At 35.6% G+C, this 26,284-nt stretch overlaps 3 protein-coding genes across 4 annotated transcripts; all 3 read right to left on the reverse strand.

Moving 5' to 3' along the window:
- Window positions 1-608: 608 nt before the first annotated feature.
- PIP2;8 (plasma membrane intrinsic protein 2;8) lies at window positions 609-2,557 on the reverse strand. Its single transcript, XM_086252820.1, has 4 exons — window positions 2,156-2,557; window positions 1,370-1,665; window positions 1,134-1,274; window positions 609-1,021 (listed from the first exon to the last, which is right to left on the reverse strand). The coding sequence occupies exons 1-4, from the start codon at window positions 2,442-2,444 to the stop codon at window positions 902-904; spliced, it is 846 nt and encodes a 281-aa protein (XP_086108946.1). The 5' UTR covers window positions 2,445-2,557; the 3' UTR covers window positions 609-901.
- Window positions 2,558-14,599: 12,042 nt separating this feature from the next.
- Window positions 14,600-21,077, reverse strand: LOC147276385 (uncharacterized). 2 transcript variants are annotated; one of them, XM_086252818.1, is made up of 13 exons: window positions 20,880-21,077; window positions 20,342-20,479; window positions 20,049-20,130; window positions 19,586-19,662; window positions 19,017-19,117; window positions 18,515-18,641; window positions 17,805-17,921; window positions 17,623-17,708; window positions 16,572-16,638; window positions 16,228-16,306; window positions 15,974-16,065; window positions 15,397-15,540; window positions 14,608-15,308 (listed from the first exon to the last, which is right to left on the reverse strand). In XM_086252818.1, the coding sequence occupies exons 1-13, from the start codon at window positions 20,982-20,984 to the stop codon at window positions 15,273-15,275; spliced, it is 1,251 nt and encodes a 416-aa protein (XP_086108944.1). In that variant the 5' UTR covers window positions 20,985-21,077; the 3' UTR covers window positions 14,608-15,272. The 2 variants fall into 2 exon arrangements, with proteins under 2 accessions (XP_086108945.1, XP_086108944.1); XM_086252819.1 differs by lacking the exon at window positions 15,397-15,540 and having other exon boundaries at window positions 14,600-15,308.
- Window positions 21,078-23,062: 1,985 nt separating this feature from the next.
- Window positions 23,063-23,623, reverse strand: LOC147276386 (mavicyanin-like). Its single transcript, XM_086254163.1, has one exon. The coding sequence runs from the start codon at window positions 23,621-23,623 to the stop codon at window positions 23,063-23,065; it is 561 nt and encodes a 186-aa protein (XP_086110289.1).
- Between the last annotated feature and the right edge of the window lie 2,661 nt (window positions 23,624-26,284).

Below are 26,284 nucleotides of genomic sequence, written 5' to 3' on the forward strand. Positions count from 1 at the left end.
TGACAAATGCATAGAGTTTAAGCTGCATAGCAAATTAGCAATATAGCATAGCCTTGGCCTTTGGGTACTTGGGTAATTGGGTTTCCTTTCCCTTTTCACTTTGGGTACTTGGGTAATTGGGTTTTTGCTCACTCTAACTTGGGTAATTGGGTTTATGTCATTGCCTCTTTTTTTTTTTTTTTTGTGACTGATGTGTCATTGCCTCATTGGCCAGACTTCACTCCAAAAACGGGACCAACACTTGTCATGTCAGGCCTTTCCAGACATGAGAAGGATCGAAGAAGCACCCACACACACAAATCTTCAATACACTAGGTTCTCTTCCAAGGACACGTGGCATGAACTCACCGGAATCCAAAGCCAGCCATCTGGAATCCAAAGGCCATTATTAATTAATAGAATGCATCTTTTAATTTCTAGAGCCGGCTGATATGCATTGTTTTGTTATTACCGATTAAGCAAGTTAAATGTCGGTATGCGAACTTAATGCATGGATGGAGACTACTCTAGCTTGTCTATTAATTAGACCAAACTTTGGTCTGTCAATAATTTTTGAAAAATATAAATGCAAATGGGTGGGTGGGTAGAAGATGAGTAATGAAATTAAATTTCCAAGAGAACAAATTTCAATAATTTTATAGAAAAGATGGCAAACATGAAACACCACTACTCATGAACAATAATGCACAGCCACAGCTAACAACAAAAGATTAAATCACAAATGGAAAAATCCAAAGATATAGACCATCATCATCATCATTCATCAACATCCTCAACCTCGTACGTACACAAACACAACAAACTAACAAATAGAACAAAATATCAGATCAAGACCCATCTAGTCCTTTCTTTTGTTTTGTTTTGTTTTCTTCTCTCTCAGTCTCAGCTTCATCTACTTGGTTTAGTTGGTTGGGTTGCTGCGGAAGGACCCCAAAGCTTTGATAGCGGCTGCTCTCAGAATGTACTGGTGGTACGCAGCTGCAGCCAGAGCTCCCACAAATGGTCCAACCCAGAAGATCCACTGCAAAACCCACAAACCCATTTGTTAAAAACACACAATCACAACTACAACACTCTCAAAACGCATGTATATTGTGCGTTTAATGACCCAAAAGCAAGCAAAAGCAACTTACGTGGTCATCCCAGACTTTTTCGTTGTTGTAAATCACAGCAGCACCGAAGCTCCTTGCTGGGTTGATCCCAGTTCCAGTGATTGGGATGGTTGCCAAGTGCACAATGAACACAGCAAAACCAATTGGCAGTGGAGCCAAAACCTGAAACCAAACACGCCCACATGTAATTAGTTAAATTAATTATCATCAAATTAATTAAACCTCAAAACCCAAAAAGGAAAGGATGATGGACTTACAGGCACGTGGGAGTCACGTGCGCTCCTCTTTGGGTCAGTGGCGGAGAAGACGGTGTAGACAAGGACAAAAGTGCCGATAATCTCAGCACCCAAGGCGGTTCCCTTGCTGTAACCAGGCATCACCGAGTTGGCGCCGCCGCCGAGCGAGTTGTAGTAGTGCTTCTGGAAGGCCTTCACCAGCCCAACTCCGGCGATCGCTCCCAAGCTCTGGGCCACCATGTAGGCCACGGCCCGGATCAGCGACACCTTGCGGGCCAAGAAAAGCCCGAACGTCACAGCCGGGTTAATATGCCCACCTGAAAATCCATACAAACCAAAAACCCATCACTAAATAAACGCCAAAAATGCCGGGAAATTTTGAAAACGAACCCCCCCTCTTTAAGTTTTTGAAATTTAAACTCCAAGTAGTGTTCGATTTCTGCTCAAAGCCCCTCGAGTGGTGCTCCAACTCCTTTTAAGTAGTGTTCATGAGGATTCAAGCACTCCTTGGCAGTTAGATTTGTAAAACTTACCCTTTTCATTAAAAAATTTAGCTTTTTCTTAGAGTTTACAAAACTCTTGAGCAGTGCTCGACTTCTTTCCAGAAGTGTTCGAAGCCCCATGGAGTAGTGCTCGAACTCCTTCAAGTAGTGTTAGTGTTGGTGACGATTCAAGCACTACTATTTCTAAAACTCTAAAAAAATGGCTAAAAAGACCAAACAAGCTCAAACCATCACTAAAACCATAACGGGGTTGGAGAAAAAATGCATGAAAGTTTGATTGAGGTGGTGGGTTTTGAGCTTTTACCAGAAATGCCGGCGGTGCAGTAGACGAGGACGAAGATCATGCCGCCGAAGGCCCATGCAATACCCAGAAGGCCAACGCCGCCGCACTGGCCGGCCGAGTTCTTGTGGCCGATGACGGTGGCGACGGTGACGTAGAGGAAGAGGAGGGTGGCGATGAACTCGGCGATGAGGGCTCTGTAGAAGGACCACCGCTTGAGCTCGTCGGTGTCGATGAGTGGAGCCGGTGGTGGGTCCACGTAGTCTTTGCCGTGGTGGTGGGTTTGTCCCTCTTCGCTCACTTCCTTCGACATTGCTCTCTTGAGTCTGAGTTCCGAGTCACTGAGTCGCTCACTCTCTCAAAAGAGTCGCTTGCTTTGTTTCTTTGTAGCTCTGAGTTTTTGTGAGTGGGGGGGAGTGTGTTGGGTGTGTGTTTTTAAGAAGAGTGTGGAGGGAGGAGGGGGTACACTTACGGATACGGCAGGGGTATTTTCGGAATTTTAAAAAGTTGTAAGGAAGTGGGACAGAGGGGAGAGAGGGGAAAGGGTGTTTTTAGAGAGAGAAAGTGGTGGTGGGGCCCAGGGAGTACAGCAAGACCATGTGAGGGCTAATCATCTCTGTGTCTGTGAGTCACAGAGTGTGAGGGCCATTGGACTACTAAAGCGTCAGCCTGCCTGGCATCCAACTAGTGCCACGCCTCCAACGGTTACATCTTTGTCCTCTCTCTCTCTCAAAACAAACTGTGTTTTTTTTATTGGGTCGGGACCATAGGGTATATTAGTGTATTCTAGAGGTTTAGGGTGGCATTGAGAGTTGCAAAGCCTTATCTTGAACCAATAATTCAACTCTAAGCATGTAGTTTAGGGATTAAACGATTAATATCATTTTGTTTTTTAGACTATTATACATGTATCAGTTTGTTTTTTATATTTCTAATTTAGAAAATTAAGGACTTAATTTTTTCAATTTTTTCAATTAAGGTTATTCCGTCAATTTATAAATGTCGAGATGATCAACCAGAATTTAGCAAAAAATAAAAGAAGAAAAATGATGCATGAGGAAAAAATGATAAGATCTAAATAGAAGAGACTATTTTGCCCTCAAAGATTTGGATAAAAAATGTGTAAATTGACGGAGGAATCTCAATTGGCAAAATTAAAAAAGTCAGACTCCTTAATTTTCTAAATTAGAAGTTTAGAGAGCAAACTGATATAAGTGTAATAATCTGAGAAACAAAATAGTATTAATCCTTGTAGTTTATTATGTTTTAGTTCTTATTATGATATTAGAGTTACCTCGTACTATTAGTATATTCTACAGGATTAGGGTTGCTTGACAGTTGTATGTAGCCTTACCCTCAAACCAATAATTCAACTCTAATTGAGCATAGGCTACTGTTTGAAAATTACATTGCATACAGCCAAATTTTATGACTCAAAATCTACACCTTAATAATAGAAATGGTGAAACTATCAAATTTAAAAGTAGAAAAAATGTCTGCATGTTAGCATTTTACATGTTTTAGTTCTTTTTAAGAATGACTCACTTCTTTATCAGATATAAGATATTAGAGTTAGGGTTACCCAAGTGTATCATGTGTATCATGTTTAGCATTTTATGGATAAGCTAAGAAAAGTGACGGCCCCTTTAGATTTTAATATTCTTTTAAGAAGAAAATTACAGATTTAGTCCACTTATTTTATACCTAGTTCAATTTTGGTCCATAATCTTTTTTAAGTTCTGTTTTGGTTCATTAATTGTTCCACTTATTCAATAAAGGTCCATATTTATTTTTTAAAATTTAGTCTGTCTTTTACCCAATCAAATTTCACCAAATCAATAAACATATACTTGTTTAAAAATTATGCATCTTTTTTTTATAACCAAATAAATATCATTCAAATTAAAGTTCTAAAACTTAAGATAATTGATTCTAAAGTAAAGTACCCGAAACTGTAAATTTTTCAAATTTCACTCAATCTCAATTCTCTTAAATTCTCATACTCCAAATTGGTTCATATGACTAAGAAATGATAAAATATAACTTATACTTCAATTATAATTGAAGAAAACACAACTCAATGGATTTAAAGTCACAAATCATGATCTTTATTGAACAAGTGAAATAATTAGTAGACCAAAATAGAATTTTTTAAAAATCGTAGACCAAAATTGAACTAGGTATAAAATAAGTAAATCAAATCTGTAATTTCCTTTTTTTTTTTTTTTTAAGTGTGTGAAATCAAATTTAAGTGTGAATAATGGAAATTTTGAAACTTTCCTAAATTTTAGGACAAAGTTTAAAGATACATACACAATTACTTGTAAACTATACGTATCAAATAAATACATGTTTTAGTTTTATTGATTCATATAGCTTAGTGAATTTAAAGTCACATCACTATTTTAAGCCTAATAAATTTTTGTACTGCTTAAGATTGAGAATACAGATGATAAGGAAATATCAAATATGTGAGTTTCTATTTAACTAATATTATGTACTAAATTAAAGTGTGTAGCATTTTGAGTGCCGTTTACACAACCAACAAAAGCAGACATGGCATGTTAAAATGACAATATATATAGCTGTGTCATCACTTTACTTCAATAAATTGTCTCTTATATGATGATGATGAATAATAGTGCATGACATTAAAAATCTTTAGGCTTGTTGGCGAAGTTCTCTAATGCCTTTACGTAAAGATGCATGTCAATTGTCATGGCAGAAAAGTCATGCTAGTTTACTTAATCAACCTCAATATCATTTTTTTTAGCAAAAACAGATTCCTTAATAGCTTTGAATTTTCAGTTTCGTACCATACATATCATAAATTAAAATGATGCATTGTATACTAAAATCTAGTTGCAAAACTCTATTATGGTGTGATCCAAGTAAACTATAACGCATTCTAATGGCCGGTCCTTAAAGCAAGCGAGTGAGGTTGCCATCTTGAATCCTCAATTTTTTATTTTAATGGAGGTCTCAATTCCAGTCCAATTAAATGTCACTTTTGACAAGAAAACAATATTATAACTTAGGGCTTAGATGACCCAAATTTAAATTTAAAGGACATAACTTTTAAGATAAAGTGCGTGTTTTACTATAATATTAGAAATTTAAATATAATTATATTTTTTTTATAATTTAATATGTTATATTGTTAAACTATTAATTTTAACGAATGATAAAATAAGTTATTAATGGTACTAAATTAACATATTAATAATATAATATAATATATTAGATATATGTATAACTATATAGCAAAACAACATTAGTCTTTCCTTTGTTGCATGTGGGGTTCAAATAACAGACATGTGCCCCATGAATTTTAATCACAGAGAATTTGAGCTGGACATACATTCCTTTTTGAATTATATTAAGGGCTTTTCCAACAGTTGTTGTGCAGCTTGTGCTTGTGGGACAGTGGGACTTCACAAGAAAAACAAATGAAAATGGTGGTTGTGGGCCTTGTGGCCTTGTGGCCTTGTGGGAAAGATTTCTTTTCTTTATTTGATAGAATCATGGACCAAGATGTCTTTTAGCCTGGCTTTAATTGATTGCCTTGTCCTTATCCATCAACGGTACTATTTTACTTGCAAGAGTTCTGATGCAGTGGAGTCACAAGCATCATGAAAGATGTCCCTTCCATCTATCCTCTACTAATTTTGTTTCGGTAGTACCTCCATAGAGCAGGCATGGCCCTCATGTTTTTATGCCCAAATTACCCCCTCAAGATTAATTGATGAAATTTAAATGTTTAAAAGATGAGCAAAGCTATTACTAATATTTAATTTTGGGTTAATTACAATTTAGTACCTCAACTTTACCTCCTATTTCAAGTTGGTACCTCAAGTTTAAAAAGTTTCAATTTCATACATCAACTTCCATTTTGTCACAATTTCATACCTCCGTTACTAAAACCGTCAATGGCTCCGTTATCCGCCTACGTGGCCACCACGTGTCAGCATAAGGTTGGTTCCCGCCCAATAGAGCCAAGTCAGCGTCGACCATGTCATTTCCCTCCAATACCTGGACTGACACACACATCCACATGGCATAAAAATAATAAAATAATAATTTTTTAAATTGAAAAACTCTAATTTTGTAATTTACACTTTTAATTAAAAAGATTTCTAAGATAAATTTCAAAACACAAAACCCAAACAACAGAATGATTAAATGTAACAATAATTCTCATTTCCCATTTTTATTGTCGATTTGAAATCCAGAAAACCCTAAAACCAACCCATATCCACATATCTAGTTTGTTGAAACTTGCCGCCGGCTCTCCCATCAATTGAAATGGACTGGGTAACTTGTGGATGTCGCACCAAAGTTGTAATGCTCACGTCTTGGACGGACCTGAATCCGGGGAGGCGATTCGTTCGTTGTGCCAGATATGGGGTATGCTAATCCCTGTTGTTTGAATGTTTGATTTTCTGTTGTAATTTCATGATTTTCCATTGCTTTCTACTCTTTAATATGTAGCAAAGAGGAAGTTGTCAGTTCTTTGAGTGGTTGGATCCTCCCATGTGCGATCGTTCAAGGATGATCATACCAGGTCTTTTAAGGAAGCAGACAAAGGTTGAAGATGATCTGAGGAGAGTTCAGAAGACAAAGAAATTGTTATGGGCTATGTCTCTGGTTTCTTGGCTAATTTGTTTGATTTTTTATGCCAAATGTGCTTAAGGGAGGAAAATATGGGTTTGTTAGTTACTGGTTAGGGGAAGCTTTGTAATCTAGTGCAGATGGTGGTGGTTTTCGTTTTGGATTTTGTAGCTGCAGCGGTTATCATTTTGGCTTGTGGTATCATTTTGGCTTGCGGTTATCATTTTGGCTTGTGGATTTTGTAGCTACAGCAGTTATTATTGAAGATGGTCTTGGTGCTTTGTTTTGCTTATTCTTTGCTTATGGTACCTAGAAATGGGGGTTTTGCTTTTTATTTGTTGCTTTAATTTTGGGTGGTTTAATTTGCAAATCAACAACAACAACAACAACAATATTAATATGCTAAAAAGTATTCAATCAATCTGCTCCTAAAATCATCTTGAAAAAATGCAAACCATGTACCAAATAGAAGTACCAAAGCATGTTGCTTCATCATTCCAATAACTTCATTTAAATACCATCAAGTCAATTACAACCAATATCATCATTCACCAAAATACTAAATCATCAGAATGTCACCATATCCAATTACATCCAAAATAATCAAAATTTGTCTACAATGCATTCTTCTCTTCTAACTGTCCAAAATGCATATAAAGTAGTGCTAATTTCTATCCAAAATATGTGCTAATTTCTGTCCATCATATCTTTCCAAAATATGTCCAATTGCTTTCCTAAATAACCAACATGGTTAGCAACAAAATGCAAAGTCAGTCCAAATGGGTCCAAAATATGCCACTCCCTTCATCACTGATGCTACTGGGAAGGTTGTGTGGGTTGTGGTGCAGAACTTGTTGTTGCTTGAGAGGACTGTGTAGTCTGTGGTTCTGTTGCACGTATGGGTGTTGACTGGGAAGTATTCCTAGCCTGCAAACCAGCACAATATTGGAGTATGTTATATACAAAACATTAAAAACAACTAAACCAAACCACAGTGGATTGAAAAATACCCTTGTTCTTCTAGTGTTCCTTAAAGAGGGGGCAGATGTGCTTGACTGCAGGAAATTAAATTAATGGAAAAAGTATAGGGTTTAGGCATATTAATAAAACATGAATTGAAACACTTGAAGATAATAAATTGTGATCACTAGAGGCATACCTCAACAGTTCCACCTTGTGAGCTACGCGTTGCAGGCCTCTCCCTGGGGGGCAGATTTCTGTGACATGTCCTAGAATTATGCCCAGTTTTATGGCAGTTGCTACACTTAATAGTTGTTTGTTCCTTTCTCCCAAGGCATTCAAGTGTTGATACCTCACCAGCGGTTGTTTTCTCTTGAATAGTTGCCATCTCATCAGCCCCCTTCTTCCTCTTCATTTTTGGCCTCCCAGGCTGTCTATTATACTGAGGTGGAGCTATTGGTGATCCATCAGTTACTTCCCACAGCCTCATGCCATTCACAGGGTTAATGAGACACTCGTATGTCTCAAAATACTTGGTCTTGGTGTAACATGGATGCACAAAGTCTTCAGCTCTTTGCCTAGTGAATCTAAGAGCTGCAACTGTATGAACACATGGAATACCAGTCAATTGATACCTCCTGCATGTGCAGGTACGCTCTTTCAAATCCACAGAGTATTGATTTATTCCCCCAGCACATACTTGGTAGCAATGACCTCCATTCCAAATGGTTCGACATTCAGCACTTGCTATTTTATTTGCCTCAACTTTCTTCATAACTTTGGGGCAGATTATGGTTCCCACACGCTTCCTCATTTTATCTCTCCTAACCTGAATTCTCTTCATGAGCATAGTTCTAATCATCTCCAACATTGTTAATATTGGTTTGTCTCTGGCCTTCCCTATCACTGCATTGAAGGACTCACAAAGGTTGTTTAGTAGCATATCACAGCTAGGATATGTACTAAAAAATGCCCTACTCCAATGCTCTGATGGTCTTTCCTCCAACCATCCATGTGCCTTGTCATTCAGCCTTCTCAGATCTTCCATAGCCAACTTGAAGTATGCAGGTGTGGTTGATCTTGCACACTTCCACAGGGCATTCTTTAAAGCCAATCCTTTGTAGTCCTTGCAGAAGTTGGTGTACATGTGCCTCACACAGAACCTGTGGTGGCTATTGGGAAGAACATCCTTCAAAGCTGGAAGTAAACCCTTCTGTTGATCAGAGATGAAGGTGAATCCATGATGGTACACAATGTCCAGATCATCTGCCAGCAAATTGAGAAACCATGTCCACGAGTCTTTATTCTCAATTTCAACTACTACATAGGCCACAACCCATGTCTCCTCATTCGCGTCAACTCCAACTGCAGAGAGCAATTGGCCACCAAACACTCCCTTCAAATGACAACCATCCAGTCCCAAAAGTGGTCTGCACCCTTTCTTGAATCCCTCTTTGCAAGCACTTAAACACATGTATAACCTTTTAAAATTTCCATCCTCCACAGAAACTTTAGCAGTGCTACCTGGGTTGCTCCTCAAGATCTCTGCACAATAATCTCTAACCCTTGAGTATTGCTCACGATAAGTACCTTGAATGATTTTCTGAGACTCTTTCAATGCTCTATATACTTTCATCCTTGAAACATTGACATTCCATTCTGCCTCAACTGTATGTAAGAAGGAATCCACTGGAATAGTAGGGTTCATCTTGATCTTTTCAACATACATCGCTGTAATCCACCTACTCAAAACATTGTTGTTGTCATGAAGAAATGTGCATGTATGTTTTCTATTGATTTTCTTCACCTGGAGTGTATCCTGTTTATGCATCTTTCCAGCCCTGACTTTCCAAGGACAACCCTTATCACACACGACATTCAACTTCCATGCTTCATTTCTGACAAACCTCATATTCCCAAACCCATGTTTTATTGAATACATCCTGATAGCTTTCCTAAACACAACAGCATCAGAAAATATTAACCCAAGCACAAACTTAGGATCTTGCATATCTGTCTCTTCATTGAACACAGGCCATTTTTTACGGTTTCCTTCATCATCAGAACCATGGTCACTGTCCAACTCTTCAGTATTATATTCTTCATCTTCATCTGCTAGCTCATCAACATTCAAATCTTGATTGATTGCTGTGTTGGCTCCTCTCTGTTGGCTTCTCTCATCTCCATCTCTTTGTGATGAATTGTCTTGCACCTCAGCCCTGTCTTGCACCTCTATACTCTCTTCAACAAACCTCCTGAAAGTAACATGATCATCATCTGGGCCATAGTCTTCATCAACAAAGTCATCTGGCAATTCATTGGCTGCAGCAGAGACACCATCTCCTTCACCACTTGCTCTATTTAAGTCACCATCTCCTTCACCACCTGCTTCATTTAAGTCAGTGGCTGGGTCTTCATTAAATCCTTGAACATTCTCTTCAGGAGCACCTTGACCATCTCCTTGAACATTCTCTTCAGGAGCACCTTCACCATCTCCTTCACCACCTTCAACATTCTCTTCATTGGCTGGTTGTTGAACATTAGAGGCTTCTAGGCCAACTCTAGAGTCCTGCACCTCTTCATAAGGGCATCTTTTATCTTCTATCTTTGTAAATGTGCCACTTTGCCTCTTTGACTTCCTTTTAAATTGGCTTGTATTGACTGTCACATTAGTCCCTCTTATTTGTCCATCTTCATCTTCCTCTTCCTCCAACATTTCAATATTTACAGCACTAGGCATCCTCGTAGTTCTATCAACATATTCTTTATGCCTCTCATAGGCCTCCATTGGGTCCAAATGTTCAAAGAACATGTCAATTATTGAGTGGTCCCCAACAAATTCACACATGTCAGTAACATCACTATCCCACTCCAGCCACTTAACTCCTTCTGCAAACTCAACCAAAGGTTCTTTGTAATAGTAGAAAACAAATGTACCTTTATAACCCAACTTATCAGCTATGGCATCAATTTGTTGTAGAGACATAAAGTCTTTGTCCAAGTTATCAATCCATGTTACCTTCCCACCTTTATAACATTCACTTGTCAATTCCCCATCATGATGTAAACGGATTGAGAATCTTTCAGGAATATCTGTACAAAAAGGAAAAAGACATATAAAGTTAAGGCATGCACACACACTGTGAGAAGCAATGTTGAAATTCCTACTTTGACCACACACACATGCACTTTAATATTGAGCAGTACGTATTCTTGACATTTTCAACCAGCATTTGTGTTTCTAGAAAACAGCTAGGACCACACACAATATTAAAATGCATACACTTTCCACCTCCACCAAACAGTCAACAAACAATTTATCACACTACCAAACATACTAGTTTATTAATACACAAAACCCAAACAACGCACCCATTTCCAGACAAACACCCCTCATTCCACTGAAACTAGCAGTATAAATAAGATTCACAGCAGAGTTCACAACCCATCCCCTTTCACTAAAACTAACAATCTAAATAAGTGATTCAAAGCATAGTTCAATACCCATACAAACAACCTATCCCAACCAACAACTTTTTCGTTACAACTACAAAAGAGAGAAACCCACAGAAACTCATTATCAATACACACAGATTTGCTACTTACCATATATGGGAATATCAAAGTCATCGTCGGCGCGAATTCTCCAGGCCATCGATTCCGTCCCAAACCAGATACGCAATCTTCAAGTTATCACGTTCTTCACTTCTTTATTTCTGGATTTCAAATCGATTTCAGTATGTGTGGATATGGAGTTTTAGGTTTTCAAGAGATAGAGAATGGGTTGGTTTTAGGGTTTTCTGGATTTCAAATCGACAATAAAAATGGGAAATGAGAATTATTGTTGCATTTAATCATTCTGTTGTTTGGGTTTTGTGTTTTGAAATTTATCTTAGAAATCTTTTTAATTAAAAGTGTAAATTACAAAATTAGAGTTTTTCAATTTAAAAAATTATTATTTTATTATTTTTATGCCATGTGGATGTGTGTGTCAGTCCAGGTATTGGAGGGAAATGACATGGTCGACGCTGACTTGGCTCTATTGGGCGGGAACCAACCTTATGCTGACACGTGGTGGCCACGTAGGCGGATAACGAAGCCATTGACGGTTTTAGTAACGGAGGTATGAAATTGTGACAAAATGGAAGTTGATGTATGAAATTGAAACTTTTTAAACTTGAGGTACCAACTTGAAATAGGAGGTAAAGTTGAGGTACTAAATTGTAATTAACCCTTTAATTTTTGTCAGAAAAGCTAGTACTAGCTAGTAAATAGTATTACTGATGAAGCACAAATGAAAAATGTGAGAAGATAAAATAGGAGAAATAGCGAGAGTAACCTTAGTGGCTCAAGATGGTGTGTACACAAGGAAGGCTAGTCAATTTGAATTTCAGTCCCCATATAAAAATGAAGTCATACATGATAAGTTAAAATTCTAAAATTTTTTGTCATTCAAATTTAAATAGTATAGTTTTTTAGTGGGAAAGTTGTATAATGTGGACACCGTATATCATGTAGATAATTTTGACCCTAAATATTGATAGATTCATTTTTCTTTTATTAAGATAATTTTAAATATATTTGTATGATATTCGTAGATATTCTGTTTTAAGTGATTGTATTCGAAATTTATTTTACTATTTTAATATTTAATTTTAAGATGTCAAATGAGCCAAGTTGGTCTGGTTCAACTTATTTAAGTTGAGCTAAGTTGTGCTTTATTTCGTACTCGTGTTGTCCCATTTAATAATCGTGTTGTACTCTTGTTGACCTAAATAACTAAAATTTTGACTCAGCATACCTCATAGCCTATTTGTGCCCGTGTTGTACTTTAAACGAGCCAGCCCACAAGTCTTTTTCTCGTTTTTATTTTTTTAATGTTACAAATCTTATCTTATGTTATTTTTTCATGATTATAAGTTATAATTAAATATTAATATATTTGTTTTAATGTATTTGTGTCGTACTTAACAACAAGTGTCGTGTTTGTGTTGTGTCGTGCTTATGTCCGCTACAACTTTCATCCCAACTTAAACCTACTACAACTTTCATATTTACCTAAACCAACTACAACTTTCATCTGGACCTAATCCATTGATTTATATTGTGCTTATGTCGACCTGACCCATTTTATATTTGTACCATGTCATGGCTATTTTAATGTGATAATCATATATTCACCTCTAATTTAATTTCATTTGGCCTGAGGTATGGCCGTATGGATCATCCCAATTAATAATTTTTTGGTCCGATTCCTCATTTAATTAAAAGCATTAAAATATATGGCCACGTGTCCGTTAGCTAAAACGGCTAGATGTTTCCAGAGCCTTCTCTTTCCAACCGTAATACGTGACAAAAGGGTTGGAGGCTGTGCTTCAATTGATGGAACGAAAGGGCCATATTTTCGTGGTTGCGGCTGTGAGTGAAGCTGTGGGACCCACGGCCTTTATAAAGGTGGCTGCTATTTTCCGAAGAGATGGACAATGTGATATATTATGATGATGTATCATTTCGATGCTTTCTTTCATGCATAAGAAGAAGAAAAGATTTAAAGATGGCGACCAATGAATGAAGGAGGAGGGCAATTATCAAAATCTTATCTTGAATATGTGAATAAGTTTCATAAGAAAAAACAAAAATGAACATGTGAATAAGTGTACTAGCACTGTATTATCGAAATTGGTATATATTTTAGACCCTTAGTTTTTTTTTTTGGTTAATTTAGACTCTTAATTTGGTTAAGTGAATTTTCATTTATGTAACAGTCTAACAATCCTAACATGTCATAGATCTTGCAATAGAATATTACCCTTTACACATATCCCTTTTATATCAATGTATCATTGTTTGAATGATCTGATTGAATTAAGCTTCGAAAGAAAAACAAAAAGTAACTATGTGGTTCAACTTTTTAATTAATAGAATTAAAGTTTCTATGTCTACACTATTCTTAACAAATAGGGTTGAGATGTTAAAAGAGACAATTATCAGTGGAATGCAACCCCCCACCAAAAAATAAGAAACTTCATTATTTTAAAGGGAAATTGTTTTTCTATTACCTTAGCTAAAAAGCAAAAGGTAAAGAGAAAAAGTGTATACGTATTCATGAATATTTCAAGATTCTGATAAAAGAGTATCATCTTCTCTTCTGATCATGAAAAATTGAAAAGAGATACCGATTAAAGCAAAAAAGGAAAGATAAATAGCTATTCAAATGGCATTATGGCAGTAAAAAAAAAACCTGTGCTGACTAATGACTGTAATTTTAGGAAGTTTGTGCATGTAAAAATGCATCATCCTTGTGCTTGAGTGCCAAGTTTTCTGGTTCTATAGCAGGCAGCAGTGCTAAGTTTTATGGTTCATAAAGTTTAAAGCAAAATGCTTTGCTCTTTTAGAATAATTTTGTTCACTACCTTTACCATGATACCACTCCACTCAATTTTATATGGATACAACTATACAAGGACATGTTATGGATACAAGGACATGTGTGCAGGCAAAAAATATAGTGAATTTGTAATACTTTTAACATGTGCATGCAGAAGTATAGTGAATTCGTAATACTTTAAGGTGTGTATGCAAACAAAAGTGCGAGTGGGTTAAACAGTTTGATATCTGTGGTTTTTGTAGAAGAATCCAAATTCCAGATGGGTTTGTGGATACGCTGCAATCACAGTTTGGGGGCTTCAGGAAGTTTCCTCAATGATGTTCATTACTATATAATTTATTTTTTGGGGAAGACATAAAGTCTGATTTTGCAGGGAACATCTTGATACAAGATAATAGGAATAATCCATCAAGGATATTCCCTTCTAAACACTGCTGTTTGATTAACTAACAGAAGGGTTAAGTAGTGCAAGTTTGACAATTAGGAATAGGTGGACCCTTTAATCATTGATGCTTAGACATACATCAGAGCACATGGTGGAGAAGTGCAGTCTAGAGATCATTCTATAGCCCCAACCCCCAATATAAAAGGATTAAAAAAAAGAAACGAGTACAGCATGTCAACATATGACCAATTAGTAAATAATACAAATATGAAAATGCTTTAATAATGAAATCGCTTTAATACATGGATCACAGCTGAAATCGCTTGGCTGCCCGAAACATTTTCGAACCAGCCAACTTGAAAAACAATACATTAAAAGATATTCAACTTGTTAGATCAGGTCGATTGTCAAAGCTTGATATGCAAACCAACTATAGATGATGGAATTAACTGCTCCAAAATTTCCTGCACATGTAAGCAGGACGATACAGAGAGATAGTTCTTTCATAGCTACATGACTGCACGAGCTTTTAGGGGGAAGAAATGTCAGATATCAATCTTGGTTGCGAGATCTACAGTAAGGAAGCCGGCAGTGAGTGTGGCTGTGACAACAATAACTCTCTTCCCAGGTGTTATCTACTTCATGTTCGAGACAGTAAAATTGGAGACCATTATTCAGATGTTGAGCAAACATGAAGATTCATGTGGGAAGGAGGAACTAGAATTCCCAAACAAGTTAGCGAATCAAGGACAAGTGTCCAACAGCTTTTATACGTGCATGAACGCCAAAGAACCATTTCACTTGTGCACAAAACATGTTATGATCCAATGAACCTGTTCAGACAAGAAAAGTGTCACACGTAATGGATGGTGTAGGTTGTGCACATCGTGCTTTTTAGCAAAAGTACCTATCGACACTTACAATGTTATTTTTAGGATCACGCCAATATAATCCTTGAATCGCCATAATAGCTAAGTTGGAAGTTACAAGAACAAAAATAGGCAAAGAATGTATTCCCATCCACTCCAAAACAGATGTCATGCACCTGTAACCATAAACATCTACCTGTAGTGGACAGTGGGAAGTATTTTTATCACATTGAGTTGTTATAAGAGCCCCTCATTAACTAAAAAGATGTAAGGATGAACTTTTTATACCTTCACTGAAGAATTATGCGAAAACAATAGCAAGCATGAAGCTAGGATTCATTTGTAGTGAATACAACATGCCCTAAGCTCATACTCCATGAATTGTTATACTGGGAATTGTTATAAAAGTGAATGTAGTTTAACTGGGAGTCCTTGCTTAAATCTCAATTTTAAGGTAAATTTTCTAGGAAGTATGGTAAATGCAAATCTAAAAAGAAAACTCCAAATCTCATATAGAGAACATGATCATTATGTCCGAGTGTCACTATCTCACTAAAAGAGAGCATGGTAAAGCAAGAAGCATTTATATGTACCACATAAAATGATAAAAATAAACTCTTAGAACTGACCAATAAATATAGAGCGCAAAATGTGATTCCCGCAAATGCTGAAGTAATTAGCATATAACTGATAGTGTACAGAGACTTATTTACAGGAATGCCTGAAAATCAGAAAATGAACAGGAGCAGAAAGTTAGTACTAGAGCACATTAGAGATACATCAGATCAAATCCACATACTAAGAGCTTGAAATTAATTAGTCCCTGCAATATAGAATTTACTGAACTCATCTTAGCTGGAGTAATATTTTATAGTATACATACCTATGAAGGCAAGGAACGATCCAAGGACAAAGATTGAGATTGAAGACAAGGACCAAATGTTTAGGCGCTCTTTGTGGTCCTGTAAACAGTGAAGTAACACCAAATACGCTGAGAAAATGAAAGAAACAATAAAAGTTTGCATGAAGCTTAAAAATGGTAGAGAAGATAGTTCAGAACTCGTTACATGATACTTCATATGTGACAAATATCACAGAATAGAGTTCAACACATTTTTAAGGTTTTTGTCAAAGTATTTGTTCATTGTGTCAACATAGAAAACTGCTAACTATTTAACAAGTGAATAATGAAATCCACTAAATTTGTGAACAGCCTTACACTATTACCTGTAAGTGGGCAAGAATGTGACCATATTGAAGTCCAATTATGCAGGTCACTGCAGCTGTTAGCGAGCTGTGGACACATAGTAAGAATGTCAATAGACCAATATTTGTTATTAGCTAGGATGAAATACTACTGCATAACAAAAATCAATTACTAAAGAAGAGGACCTAACCAAAATATAATGGTAAATTGAATCTGCTTTGATTACCTTAGTTCATCAAACACGGGATCACAGAAAGTGGACAAGTGGGATACTAAAGATGACATTACTATTAAAGAACCATGTATGATCGTGACTGCACAAGGGAGGCTGAAGAGGCTGCTTGTACAGTTTGAGCTAATAAACAAAGTCGGGACATATTCTCAATCTACCTTTTTCTTTCTGTTCTTTAAATGCTTTTAGAGAGATTTGCGATTGGGTTATACTTTTGATATGAATTGAAGAATATCGTCATGGATGAGTGAAAGCATATAACTAATTAGATCAAAAGATTGTTTAAGAAACTGGAGGTAGCCACTGGGAATAAGGTAAACTTTACTAGGATGGTTTCATCAAATAAAATATGCAATAATGAGAAGATAATATAAAACTAGATATAAGTGGTCTAATATACTGTCAGAAATATTTGTATATTTTAGAATACAAATTGCAGAATTTAGAGGAAGGGGGGGGGTGGTGTTGGTCACGTTATGTAAGTATATCCGTTACTCAGGCAAGTCAGTATGTAGATTAAATATTCATGAAACCCCTGAAATCTACTAATATAAATCATCATGGAAACCCACTATTTTTGTTCGCACAATAATTCAGATATTTTGATTGAAGAAGAGTATTTTGGATTTTCAGTAGCTTGACAGAAATATCTGCCTTTAATTGTTGGTTTCTTCACCTTCTGAAGTTAGCACCGAGTAAATCTTAGAAGATTGAAGTTGTTTTAGCCAAAATGGTATGTCATGAATCAACAATAGAATTCAAATTAAATTGAACTGAAACAAACACAACTTAAGACTCGTGTGAAGATGGTAGAACAGACATAAAGTTAGATTGGCCACCTTATAATACCTTCAGGATCAAAAGGAGCATGACACCAAGAAGGTGAACTCTCAGGAACCCCACCATCGGCAGACAAATTGCACTCCTGTAAATCATAATTTTGATAAGGCACTAATCACTCAAATACTTTTTTTTTTTCATGTTTTTTTTGGTTATGGATACGAATTATACACTAAGTTACCTTCAGGTTCCTGTAAACAGGTTTGGAATATAGATGATCAACACCAAGAATACAACGATCAATCATGCCAGCAGAATTACAGGCAGGTCCAAGATCTCCTCTTACAGAACATTTCACCTACATCAAAGTAATCAGAAATAGACAATTGAATTAAAAGGCATGTTGTATTCAAATAAAGAAATTCTTATTTGGAACAAGGTGGACATGGGATCCATAACCCCGACTTTTACCATAAACACTTATCACAATAGCAACTTGAAATGCAATTTGGAAGGTGGGTATCTTGTTATGGAGAAAATAATAACTTCAGAAAAAAAGAATACTGCTGTGCATGCTCTCCATAGGCATAAGGTACATGTATGCAGATGTAGGGATGCACACTCAGAGGTATTTCTATGCCTTAAGCATGATCAGACGAGCCATTGAAAGACAGCAATGAAAAAATGGTTATTAGGAAGAAAGAAGTGTTCCACAATGTAAACATTTGCTCCTTTGCATTAAACAATGACCAAACAAGTCATTGAAAGACAGCAGGGCAAAAAAGATGTTAGAAAGAAGTGCTGAAGATTCCACGATTTGAACATTGGCTCCTTTCCATACCAAAATCATGGTAATTGACCAGTTTAAAGTTATTTAACCTTAGCAGGAAAGAATGCGTGCACACACACACACACATAAACAAAGGAAAGGAGTTTTGAGTAGGGTCTCACCATGTAAACATAACTATCATTAGAGGGAAGCGAAGAGGTTGGTGTTGATGTGTTGAATTCCCAATCTGGAACATACAAACCATACAGTAACCCAGCGTATACTGCGGATAATGAAAAGATGACACACCTAAAAAGTAGAAAAGAGAAATTGACACTACATAAGAAGATAATAAAACTTATAGCAAATTTCTGCGCCTGTAAAAAAGTAAAAAACAAACATGAAATGAGAGACAAGAAAGTCCAATGTATGAGAAGATGATCAAATCATCCAAATATTTCTTAGACATCACTCCAGTAGCTTGGCATTCTAGAAGCTATGCTAAAACAGAGTATGAAATTATTTAAATCATCTACTTGAAGTGTTTACAGGCCAAAAACAAAGGAAGTCAGATAATGCCAACATACATACATAAAACCACCTGTCAATTAATCTAAAAATATAAGAAAAATCCCACTTCTACTGAATATCTAATTAACAAAGTGCTATACATTAAAACCTTACCAGTGCCGGTAATAACTCCTGAAAAACCCCACTTCTCTCCAAGTCTGACGTGAAAGCCAGATTTCACATAAAGCCGCAACAATATATCCAAAAGCTATCCTCTGGATTAAAATGACAATAGTAATTGAAAGTTAAATGCTATATATGTTAAAAATTGCATGGAGTAAAGAAATGTACTCGGTTACAACTAGATGTACAGTACATTCACACTACTTAAGCAGGCAGCTATCCGAGTTGGTGGATAATGTTGTCACCCTTGTAAGATTTGGTTTTTGAGAAATTAACTTGAAACCATCAAATCAAAAGTTAAGGAAGCAGTAGACATATGTAACTTTTCTTGATGAAATATTAAACACTGATTTTGCCGACCTTTTTGAGGAACTATTATATATGGTAATTCTGTGTAAAAATTAACCCAATTCCCAGGTATCTTCCACCAATTACTTGATCCAAATCCTTAAAACTTATCTTTTCATACCCCAATTATTCTATCAAGAATATTGAAAAGTAGTTCAAACATATTGGAATGAAAAGTAGTTCAAACATTTTGGAATGAAAAGTTTATGCACCTGCAAAATGCCAAACCACCGTATTCTTTCAATGTCAACTCCAAAAGTCAAGGAAGTTACTCCATGGAAATAACCACCTGAAATGACATGAACCATGCACAGTTTATATTTCCAGTAGTACTTAATATTACTTAATATTTACGGCAATGTAATAGAATTCCAACTGTAGGATAAAAAAGGAAAATGGAGATAAAGAAGTCCATGAACCTATTAGTTAACTTGGCATACGAAAATAGTTTCTGTTGGTTCAAAGTTATGCCATTGGCTAGATGATGTTTCCAACTTACTTCCAGTTCTTGACATGTTCATACCTATACTATGTTGAAAGGAACAAAATCAACCTCTTTCTTGGCCACGATGGGTCAAATCCTGGGATCTTTAGGTATCATTTAATATAGCATATCTTCATCTGTGCATGGTATGCTTAAAGAAGAGCTTACATGTAAGTTATAGACAATATTACCTTGAAGAAGAACGCCTAGAAGAAAAAGTTTTAGGGCCCTAAACACCGCCTTCCATGTAGCTTCTACTCTGTTAGTCACTTTCTGCAATTGCCAATTTGCCATTCAAATCAAGTTTTTAAATTCTATAATTTCATAACCAAGTTAAGAACCTTGAATAAAAAGAATAAAATCAAACAAGCTTTCTATTCCAATTATAATACTAAATTTGAAAATGAAAACAACAAGTTGTCAGCTTCTATGTATTCCTGCCAAAAAAACTATGTAGGCACACTCTATAACTCCACAAGTGTACCTTGTAGACAAGAGCAAGAGAAACTCCGGCAATGAATAGAAAGAAAGGCATAACAAAGTCAGCTAAATGAAGACCGTTCCATGGCGAGTGAGCGATTCTTGGAAAAATCGATCCCCCATAATCAACTAGCATCATCAGCTGGAATTCAAGCAATGCAGCATAACTTTAGCAACACAAATCTATGTTGTTTGTAAAAGAAACTTGGTAACGAAAAAAAATTAAGTTTATAGAAGTGTTTGATTGCTGAGACTGAGATTATTTAGCACAGAAAATTAAATTCAAAATTCGCTGCTTTGGTTTTCCGAGAATCGAAAATTTCATTTCATCTATGCTCAGTAGCTACACTCAGCTCAGCTGTTGACACAAAATTAGAGTAAAGAAGAAACGTGTAAAGAGTAAAGGCTACTCAATCCCGGCATTTTCTCAGCAACCAAACAGTACAATTAGAAAGTCAATGCGTTTGACTGGAAAATTTAAAAGTAAGGATTTGAAGCTTCAAACAGAAATGGAGGTGTTAGAGGGAGAAAAGATAACTCACGAAGACGCAGAGGCCGCGGAAGACATCGACAGAAGCGACACGCGGAGGCTTCACACCGATCACCGGATGGTCTTCTCCGTTTAGTAGTGGCACGAAATCGGCCATTTTCTCGGCCGAGTCGCCGATAAATTGGAGTTCGGTAAGCTGAGCGTGGAGTACCAAAAATATCGGCTCTTTTTTGTTTCGGAGAAGAAGACGACGATTGACCACTGTGATGTTTTATTCTAATCTTGTATAAAATACGCTCGGTAGCACAGTATTATTTGTCTTTGGGGAGGCCAAGTGGTTACGTGGCGCGATTTCATTCGCCAAAGGAATGGTAATACAAACAAGCGTAGAACCGTACGATGTCGTATTGTTGTATTTGAATTTTAGAGCATGAGGATTTGCTTCGTTTAGTGACATGAGTCAGTTTCGAATATGGAGCGGGCATTCCAACTAACTTCGTTAGTTGATAAACTTGATATGGATATCTTAATCGTATTAAAACAATAATATTAGGTTTGTCAAATTTATTCACCCAATAATGATATTAGTTGGTGAACAAAATTTAATAAACAAGTTTAGTAATTATAGCAATACTCAATCTAAGGAAAGGAGATATTATTTGTTCCAACGTTTTTTCTCAACTTATTGAGCTCTAAAAAATATAATAAAATCATATAAAGTTAATTTTTATTTTCTACTCCAAATTGGTTTAGGGCCGATTATTTGTTGCCTAGATAATACTAACAATAATAGTAGGTGTACTATATTTTAGTATCATCTTGTTGAGAAATTATTATGTGTGATCGTAATATCACGTGACAATACGACAATTCCATTAGAATTATAATATATGTATAATTATTAATATCTAAAACTCTAAATCATAAATTTATAAACTCGTCTACCCATATTATAATAATTAAATTAGTATTAACATGTGATGGTTATGGTTACATTTAATAATTTTTTTCATTTTGTGTACCACATCATTAATAAAGGTGAGATACACTTATATTGATGAGTCTCATTTCTATTAAAAAAGTGATACACAAAATAATATTAAAATGTGATACACCCAGCATTACTCTAATACTAATAGTGTGCAATGTTGTAAGGTCAACAAAAAGGAGTGGAAGAGAATTGAGAGTTTAACTCTATTAGGATTTGGATTAACTTTGCTTTTTAGTTTTTATACACCACCCTACATAGTGGCTTGTGCCCAAATTTTTAAGTCCCTATTCCTAATCTACCTTTCAGAAGAATGAAAGTAGGTGGGCACATTTTTAAGTCCCTATTCCTAATCTACCTTTCAGAAGAATGAAAGTAGGTGGGCACATTTTTAAGTCCCTAATCTACCTTTCAGAAGAATGAAAGTAGGACTTAATAGAATATGAACTATCATAACGTACGTACATTTTTCTTCTAAACACTTATTCTAATTGAAAGTGTTGTGTGGTATGTTGATTATTGTCAATGCATTAGACTAATGCACTTCATTAATCAATTTTTTTTTTTTTACATTGGAGAGAGCATTGAACCATAAGGCTATCAAACTCCTGGCCGGCCCATTACCTCATCCACATAAACTCCAAAGACTTTTTAACCTAGAAAGCTTCAAGAAGAAACTAATTTGGCTAGTCACTATCATAATCTTGTTCATGAGTATAAAGAGAAATGTCGAGCCCTCGAGGAAGACAACAACAATCTCATTGCATAGCTTGCCACTGCTTCCTTTAGTACTCCTCTGAACTTTATTAATGGTTTAGTTGCTATTTACTTGGACTATTTTTATCTATGATTTTTCTTTTTCTTCTTTTTTATCAGAGTACGTTATGATATTTGGTAGTGTTAGCAGACAATTTACTAAGCAATTAAGCATATGGTCTTAATTAGAACAAGCTTTCTATAACCAGACAAACATTCTAGACCTCAAAGTGTCTCAATATTATATACGAGCTCCTCTATCCTCATGTCATATATGGGTCGACATGATTATTCCAATACTACAAAGCCACTTTCTAAATTAAAATTATTCTAGCTCAAGTAAATTCAACTGTAACAATATAATTATTTATATCCTTGTCTGGAAAAAACAATTTAACAATGTATTTAAACTAAAGGTAAATACATTTAATACCACATCCCATGCACCAAACGTCCTAGTTACCAAAAAAGAACAAACTAAGAAAACATTCCTAAAATATTTCTAAAATAGAAATCAAAAGGCATAGCACAAAAGTTGTGACAGCCAACCCAAACTTTGACGAGTGGAGTACCAGAGTTGAAGCACTGCTTAGAATTAAGCTTGGTGCTTCAGAATGAGAGCTTGAGGGTGACGAACTTGGACTTGGAGTTGCGAAAGAAGTATTTGGTATAGGTAAGGTAACCTTGACATCAATCTTTTGTCCGACTTGACAATGGCCAGGAGTACCGCAAAGAAAGAAAAAATGGCCAGGCCTTTTAAGGGTGATAGTGTCAGAGCCCGAAGTGTAGGCAGCAATAGGAGATGTAGTGTTGCAAGATTGGAAATCTTGGTCAGTAACTTGCATGACGCTGTGGAATTGATTGCTATAAACAAAAATCAGAGTGTCTCCAACATAAAAGTCTTTCGTTGAAGCCCACTTGTTGTAATCGACATGCCCTCTAGAAGTCCATCCATCAGAATCACCAACTTTGTAAACAGCACTACCAAAACAATCATCACACAAAACCATTGTCACCAAGAAAATCATCAGTTTGCTCTTTCCCAAAGCCATGACTAATTAACCAACGAGAGCAGAGAGAGTAAAAGAAAAAAGGGATCAAGGAAGTGAGATCAAATTTAGTATGAAAAAATTAAAGAGGTAGGTGAATGAAAATTTGTGTGAAAGGTACTATGCACAGCCTCCCATATAAATAATGTGAGTTTTAAGCCTACTCGTAGTTGGAAAAGGTTTTCCAAGTAGTGGTAGGAAACTAGGAAATATACAGTTTTTCCTAATTAAAATGGTTAATATCTTTCATACCTTTGGTATTGGTTTAGGAAAGTAGCTATGAAACAGGAAACGAAGATTGAAGTCTAGACCAAAAGTTGGTCTGGGCCTCGTGCTTTATGCAACAAGTTGAAACGGTGTCGTTTCCTTGGGCGTTGTGGGGCTGTACACACTCTAATGCTATGGCTTAACTTTGGTAGAATTAATATGTAATATGCTTAATTTGCCATTCTCACGTCTCCTGTTCTCCACCTTCTTTCTAATGTTTGAACATTTATTATCAAGTTGCAGTGCCCATCTTTGCACACTAGTTTTGGAAGTCTAACTATAGTTTTCTTTAGCCATTTTTTTTTTATCACCAAATCGATCATATTATCTCAGTTCTCACCCAAATAAAATCAAAAATTAAATAACTCGATCATTATCAACAAAAGAATATTATGCAATATATCAACATGTCATAAGACTTGGATCTAAAAGTTTCATATAGTTGTTTTTGTTGTTCCAAAAATGTACCATGGGAGCTTATGAGAGAAGATATAATAGCATATGCACGAGCATATATAAAATCATCTGATAAATGATCGGGTTTGTGAGAAAGATGAAGGAAGTGCTGGTGATTATTAATGGTTATATGTGAGTAGCAAATATTAAGGTCATTAATCATTATGGTTCTTTCCATTCAATATTTGGTCAATATTAAAAATGAGCTTGTATTTGCACCAAGTATTTTGCTCACTATTCCTAGAATTTGAAAAAAAACAAAAAATTGTCACAATATTAGGGAGCTCTCTTATGCAGGGATTGGACTTGTTTTGTGACACATTTTTGTGAACAAAATTTTGCAGCAAACCACTTGGGCATGGCTTTGATTTGGACCACTCGATTGTTTCTCTGTAGATTTCTTTTCTGGGCTTAGGTTTGCCATTGTACTAAAAAGAAAAATTGTCACAATATTATGCTTAGATAAATGTGCCTCATTCTACGCAAAAAAAAAAAATATTTTTTTTTTATTCTTTTTATACAATATTGTCACAATACATAAAATGTTTTTATTCTATGTCACATCTACACCACATAAACTTAAAAATATATCATTCATCAAAAGAAAAAACTAAAGAATTAGGAAACAACTCTAGAATAAGAAACCAAAGGCATAGCACAATAGTTTGGAAGCATCGGCACTGCTTAGAGTTGAGTTTGGTCACATCCCTTCAGAATGAAAGGCTGAAGCAAGGTGATGGGCTCGGACTTGCAAACGAATTGTTTGGTACAAGTAGGGTAACCTTGATGTCAACCTTTTGCCCGGCTTGGCAATGACAAGAAAGTAAAGGTAGCCCTACCTTTTAAGGGTGATGGTATCAGACTCAATAGTATACGTTGCAATAGCATATGTGTGTTGCAAGATTGGACATCTTGGTATGAAACATGCATCATCTTGTAGAATTAATTGTTTAAGCAAAAATTAAAGTGTCAAAGAAGTGCACCCAATAGAACCATCAAATCTATAAACAGCACTATGATAAACGCCAAAGAAAGTCATTGTCACAAAGAAAATAAGTGTACTATTTCCCAAAGCCATGAATAAACAAGGAGAGCAAGAAATTAAAATGGGCTAAGAGTCCTTCTCCTGTTGGGCTCACTAAAAGGGCAATCAAAGAAAATATAATTGTGAGTCATTGAGTATGGTCACTTTTAAGTGCATTATTGATATGAAGTCTAATAAAAAAAACTTTTTAGTTCACTTAGAAAAGAATCGATCATTATCAATCTCAAAATTTTTGTTTTCGATATCAAAATATATAGAATAACTAAATCTGAAAGGACAAAAGTGGGATTAAAGGCAAGATTTTATTGCTGGGGTGGCCAAAATATAACATATTAAGAAAAGTTATTATATTCATTTTTAAAAATATTTAATTCTCACCAATATCTCAATTTATTTCTCACATAATCTCAATAATATCTAAAAGTACGTTATAATAAAAAAAATATTCAGTATTAAAAAAAGTAGTATAAAATTTTCAAGTTTTGTTCATTATACATATATTAAATACTCATATAATTAGCATGAATGATATGACACATTTTTTGAGTGATAGTACACCCCCCAAAACATATGCATATCTATAGTAATTTTATATAGTCATCTAATTATCTACAATTAGTTTATTATATTATATTTTTATTTTTTTGATTTGGGGGAGGGGTTCAAAATAATAAAAAACTTTGTTGGGGGTGGGGGGGGGGGGGGGGGGGGTGGAGTCTAACTTAGGACCTCTCTGATAGAGAGAAGTACTACCAGATCACTAGCTAGTTGGTATTAGAATTTATTTATTAAGCATGTTAGAAAATTGTTGTTGAAATAATAGGGTGTTTGGGCTTTTAGGATCAAGTTTACGATTACACAATAATCAAATCTTAAATATTGAATTTATGATATCA

The sequence above is a fragment of the Dryas octopetala genome, chromosome 8 (assembly GCF_963921425.1).
Source record: "Dryas octopetala chromosome 8, drDryOcto1.1, whole genome shotgun sequence".
Classification (NCBI taxonomy): domain Eukaryota; kingdom Viridiplantae; phylum Streptophyta; class Magnoliopsida; order Rosales; family Rosaceae; genus Dryas; species Dryas octopetala.

What these genes read in the sequence shown, in the direction of transcription:
- LOC147276385 (XM_086252818.1), bottom strand. Translation starts at nt 20,984, where the DNA reads ATGGCCGATTTCGTGCCACTACTAAACGGAGAAGACCATCCGGTGATC. An exon ending in GATCCTGAAGGTATTATAAG is followed by an intron (nt 16,639 to 17,622) that starts GTGGCCAATCTA and finishes ATGTGTCCACAG; the next exon opens with CTCGCTAACAGCTGCAGTGA. An exon ending in ACATTCTTGCCCACTTACAG is followed by an intron (nt 16,307 to 16,571) that starts GTAATAGTGTAA and finishes CACTGTTTACAG; the next exon opens with GACCACAAAGAGCGCCTAAA.
- LOC147276386 (XM_086254163.1), bottom strand. Translation starts at nt 23,623, where the DNA reads ATGGCTTTGGGAAAGAGCAAACTGATGATTTTCTTGGTGACAATGGTT.